Source organism: Triticum dicoccoides, chromosome 7B, assembly GCF_002162155.2.
Source record: "Triticum dicoccoides isolate Atlit2015 ecotype Zavitan chromosome 7B, WEW_v2.0, whole genome shotgun sequence".
NCBI lineage: Eukaryota > Viridiplantae > Streptophyta > Magnoliopsida > Poales > Poaceae > Triticum > Triticum dicoccoides.
The window spans coordinates 450,614,373-450,616,453 of NC_041393.1; the positions used below are offsets into that span (position 1 = coordinate 450,614,373).

Here is a 2,081-nt window from a genome sequence, read left to right on the forward strand (position 1 = left end):
ACAAAACATAAGTGTGCTAAGTATCTAGTTAAAAACAAGGTTCAACTTTTCAGCTTTGATCTCATTGGGGCCACAAAACTAATAATCAGAGTGCTGGTCTTCAGCACGGCCACAGCGCCAAAATTGTTTTTTAGTTCATTCAAATCAATCAGCATTGTTGATCAGGATCGAATGGTCAAGAGCATTTCTTCCTCCTCAAGTCGTCTTCCTCCTCCTAAACCCCACTCCAATGTCAGGTCCCACCACCCACGGCTGACCGCGCTATTTTGAACGGCTCGCTGCTTTGTCCTCTACCGCCCTACAACACTCTCTTGCACCTGAACACATCAAACCTCCGACTCCCCTCCATCTAGGACGTCGTTGCTGCTCAATATCTTAATTTCTCCCATTGAACGAGTATTGCCGAAAATCCTAAAATAAATCTAAGATAAATGCGAGCATCAAAATTTAAATTTTGATGGACTGGAAATACCACTGTACATCTAACCATCCAACCACAGATTGATTCACAAACATAAAACATTCTATGTACTATTAGTGAAACCCAAATTCCCCGAATTCCGGTGGAAAATGGGATGCCTGATTGAGAAGGGACGACATGGACGTTGGTAAATTTTCCACGGTCAATTCAACACCTCGACTGATCTACAAGTTCCACAGCCGTCACTGTCTAGCTATTATGCCCCGTAATTTTCACACAAACAGAAAATTTAGCACCACAAGCGGTAAAGAAGATCTCCAGGAGCCGAGAAGATGCCGCTGTCTAATCCGCACGAGCCCTTGACCGCCTGGTCCGCCCCCGATCTCTGACTGCTCCTCCTGACTGGCTCGTATCTTTGACCAGACCGATCATCTGCCTCCTCTTTCGTGTCTCACAGGTGGGCCTGCCACACGTGTGCCCCACCTGTCATGGGGCTAGCGTTGTGGGGGAATCCGTGGCTATAGAGTTGGCTTAGCTACCGAACCTATATAACCTCGCGGCTTGTGCAGCCAAGCGGACACAGATCGTCTGTTCGTCGTCATCATACAGTACACCAGAAGTAAAACGAAGAAGAGTCGTCGTGCTCGTGCGTGCGTGCAGATCAGCCACGCCTTTGCATCCGAGAGGAGTGACAAGGGGGAGCATACATATATGGCGGCGGCCATGGAGCAGAGCAACGGGGGCGGCGGCGTGAAGGTCAAGTTCATCGAGACGCAGTTCGTCAGCTCCGACGCCGCCAACTTCAAGTCCGTCGTGCAGCGGCTCACCGGCAAGTACTCCAAGATGCCGCCGCCGGCGTCCTCGGTACACAGGCCTCGCCCAAGGCCCTGCGGCAGACCCGACCAACAAGGGCGGCCTTGCGTCTCCGGCAGCGACGAGCTGATGATGGCTGCGCCGGCGAAGCCAGCGGCGGCAGCTTTCGAGCCGCTGCGCGTGGAGGAGGTGAACGAGCTCTGCGACTTCGCCGATCTGCTCTACGCCGCCCCAAGCGCGCGGCGCCACGGCGGGAGCGTCGTAAATGGCTTTCCTTACTGATACATGCGTGGCCCGAAGAAGAATCGTGTTACCCTTCTCATTGAGGATCATGTATTTGTTTGAGGATTGACATTGCAGTACTGGCAGATGTGATCCTTTTGCTCAAATGCTCACTGGGAGCGCCAGATGTGATCTTCCTCAAACACAAGTGGAAGTAAGAGGAAAATACGAAAATGTATGAATATATTGTGTTGAGCGAAAAGGGAAAAGAAAGAGATGGATATGTATGCTGGTAAACTATGGTGTGTCGTCTTCTTGTCGGGTTACATGGGCAACTGTAAGGCTTCATTTGGATTTAAGAGGAGCTACTCCCAGGGAACAAGTGCCTCGGGGTGAAATTAGCCTGTGCAAACTTGAACCCCGTGGAAAATCTACATCGTCCTTTGGCTGTTGGGGCTCGGGGGTAACCGGGGATTGGGGAAGGCCAAATCGAGAGCAGCGCTCAAGGCAGGAAGGAGTAGGCGGCATCGCTCTCGTTCGTTGTTAGTGAGTCGTCGTGGGAGCGAGCGAGAGGGGGATTTCCTCCACGGCCTGTGGAGGCGTGGAAATCTCGGCCAGGGAAGGG

At 52.0% G+C, this 2,081-nt stretch overlaps 1 protein-coding gene across 1 annotated transcript; it reads left to right on the top strand.

Moving 5' to 3' along the window:
• The first annotated feature begins 1,015 nt into the window (after positions 1–1,015).
• Positions 1,016–1,753, top strand: LOC119340034. Its single transcript, XM_037611949.1, has one exon. It carries the CDS (start codon positions 1,133–1,135, stop codon positions 1,514–1,516), a length of 384 nt encoding a protein of 127 aa, XP_037467846.1. The 5' UTR covers positions 1,016–1,132; the 3' UTR covers positions 1,517–1,753.
• Positions 1,754–2,081: the final 328 nt, after the last annotated feature.

Excerpts from the sequence above, each read along its gene's own strand:
- LOC119340034 (XM_037611949.1), top strand. The coding sequence starts at position 1,133 with ATGGCGGCGGCCATGGAGCAGAGCAACGGGGGCGGCGGCGTGAAGGTC.